General features: G+C 37.8%; 1 protein-coding gene across 1 annotated transcript in view; it reads right to left on the bottom strand.

Annotated features, from left to right (window-relative positions):
• Positions 1-732: 732 nt before the first annotated feature.
• The window catches only part of LOC135216272 (glypican-5-like), a 32,691-nt gene continuing 30,923 nt past the window's right edge, over positions 733-2,500 (bottom strand). The window contains exon 3 of the mRNA XM_064251435.1: positions 733-1,008. Coding sequence (XP_064107505.1) covers positions 733-1,008 — 276 coding nt within the window. The remainder of the gene's footprint in view (positions 1,009-2,500) is intronic.

Consider the following 2,500-nt stretch of genomic DNA (forward strand, 5'->3'; position numbering starts at 1 on the left):
GGGCCGCCGGTTAAGTTTCGGCGGCCCCGGCTCATACAGCGATGTATACCCAGACCACTGAAAAACAAAATAAGAAACAAAACAAAATATATAAAATAAAAATGGCAAATTAATAGCTTTCATTGTTGGTGTTTTTGTTGCTTTTAATGACAATGGCCTTGAGCTGTTCTTTCGTCTGGCCTTTTTTTTTTTTTTTCTTTACTGCATTTCTTACACCTTCCCTAATTTTCCTCCACCTCTTCCTCCTCCTGCTCCTCCTACTCCTTCTCCTCCTCCTCCTCCTACCCCTCCTACTCCTTCTCCTCCTCCTCCTCCTCCTCTTACTCCTTCTCCTCCTACTCCTCCTCCTCCTTCTACTCCTTCTTCTCCTCCTCCTCCTCTTCCCTCGAAAGGTAGAATTCCGAGACAATAAAAAGTAGAATTCCCAGAAAAAAAAAAAAAAAAAAAACAAGGTAGAATTTCGAAACAGACAAACAAAATAAAGAAAAAATTGGATATTTATAAAATTATCTTATGTTTTTCTGAAATTGGCAAAGTTGAATCTAACCTTTTGAAAATAAAAAAAAATTAAGAGAAAATCGCTCTGTTCATAACAGGCTTTTTCATTTCCTGAACACACACACTCTCTCTCTCTCTCTCTTCCAGTCTGCAGCCAACAACAGTCGCTTCGTAATCATGTGCCTATTTCACGACTACGGTCAACAAAAGCACCTTGGATCAAACGCTAGCCATTCACTCTGAGTTGAAAACGCTAACACTGTCTAACATCTCTTTCCAGAGAGACAGACCACGGTCAAGGTTTGAAGAATTGAAGGATAAAAATGTAAAGCAGTAGTTCCAGACTCGAGAAATCTGGAAAGGATAGTGAGTTCTGGAATATGGAAAGGAGAGTGCTATTTTGAATCTTGAAGGAGGAGTGGGTTTTTGGAATCTGGAAAGGAGAGTGGGTTCTGGATTGGAAGAGAATGATGGGTTCTCGTATCTGGAAATGAGAGTGGGTTCTGGAATCTAGAGAGGAGAGTGGGTTCTGGAATCCAGAAAGGAGAGTGGTTTCTGGAATGGAAAGAGTTCCGGAATCTGGGGAGGAAAGTGAGTTATGAATTTGGGAAGAAGAAAGGGTTCTGGAATCTGGAAAGGAAAGAGGGTTCTAGAATTGAGACAAATCTGGAACCTGGAAAGGAAAGTGAGATCGGGAATGCAAAGAGAAACGGTTCTGAAATCTGGAAAGGAAAGTGGGTTCTGGATATGAGAGATCTGGAATCTGGACAGGATAGAGGGCTCTGGATATGAGAGAGATCTGGAATCTGGACAGGAAATTGGGCTCTGGATATGAGAGAGATCTGGCATCTGGAAACGGAAGTGAATTCTGGAATCTAGAATAAGAAACGGCTCTGGAATCTGGAAAGGAGAATGGGTTCTGGAATCTGGACGAGAAAGACGGTTCTGGAAATGGAGAGAGGTCTGGAATCTGGAAAGGAGTGAAAGTTCTGGTTGTGACGACTGACTTTCCAGCTCGATATTCCTAGGTGACATGAAGAGTAAGACGCGTGAACCGCCTCAGGAGAAGAGGTTATGGCACATGTCAAGAAATTTTTGATAGCATCGTCAGGTTAGAAAAAAAACTAAAAAAAACTCCAGGGGGGGGGCGGGAAGATTGAGGCAGAAGGAGAGGATGAGAGAGGAGTGGTGTGGGTCTTGCAAGAACGGTGGTAGTAATCATGTCCCGGGGGGGGTGTAATTTATTTTAATTCACGTTAGCGAGAAAAATTTCAACGCCTACCGTTCAATATAATCAACAATAAATGTCAATATCAGTATAAATTTTGTTTACATTAGGTACACATCTTTCGCGTATTAATGCCTCACAGTTTCAAACTGAAATATATATATATCTATATATATATATATATATATATATATATATATATATATAATATAATTAATGAGAAAAAGGAGTAAAAATAACCTCATTTCTATAAGGACTGTGTGAGAGAAATATAGATGATGACATAAATATAATTAGCCAATCCCCTCTTTGCTTGTTTCAAGCAATAATATAATATAGAGAGTAACAAGGAGAAATTCCGCTTTGATTCGCCGTGATCTTTAAAAAAATAAACAAAAAAATTACTTCAGTGATGAGAGCATCAGAGATAAAGTCCTCCAAATTTCAAATACGTATGTATATGTACATGTATATGTATATGTACACGTATATGTATATGTATATGTGTGTATATATATATATATATATATATATATATATATATATATATATACATATATATATATATATATATGCAAGAAAGTTCTCTCATTACATTTCAGACGATGATAGAAAAAAAACAGAATATAAATATCAGATTACCTCATAACAGCAATAATTATGGTTATCTTCGAAAATTATTTTTTTGGCGAACTTTGCAGCGTGTTTCTTTCCATTTATCATTCGGTCCCAGTCTTGTACCATTCACGAAATGGTACGTGTGTGACATTCATT

The sequence above is a fragment of the Macrobrachium nipponense genome, chromosome 6 (genome assembly GCF_015104395.2).
Source record: "Macrobrachium nipponense isolate FS-2020 chromosome 6, ASM1510439v2, whole genome shotgun sequence".
Classification (NCBI taxonomy): Eukaryota; Metazoa; Arthropoda; class Malacostraca; order Decapoda; family Palaemonidae; genus Macrobrachium; species Macrobrachium nipponense.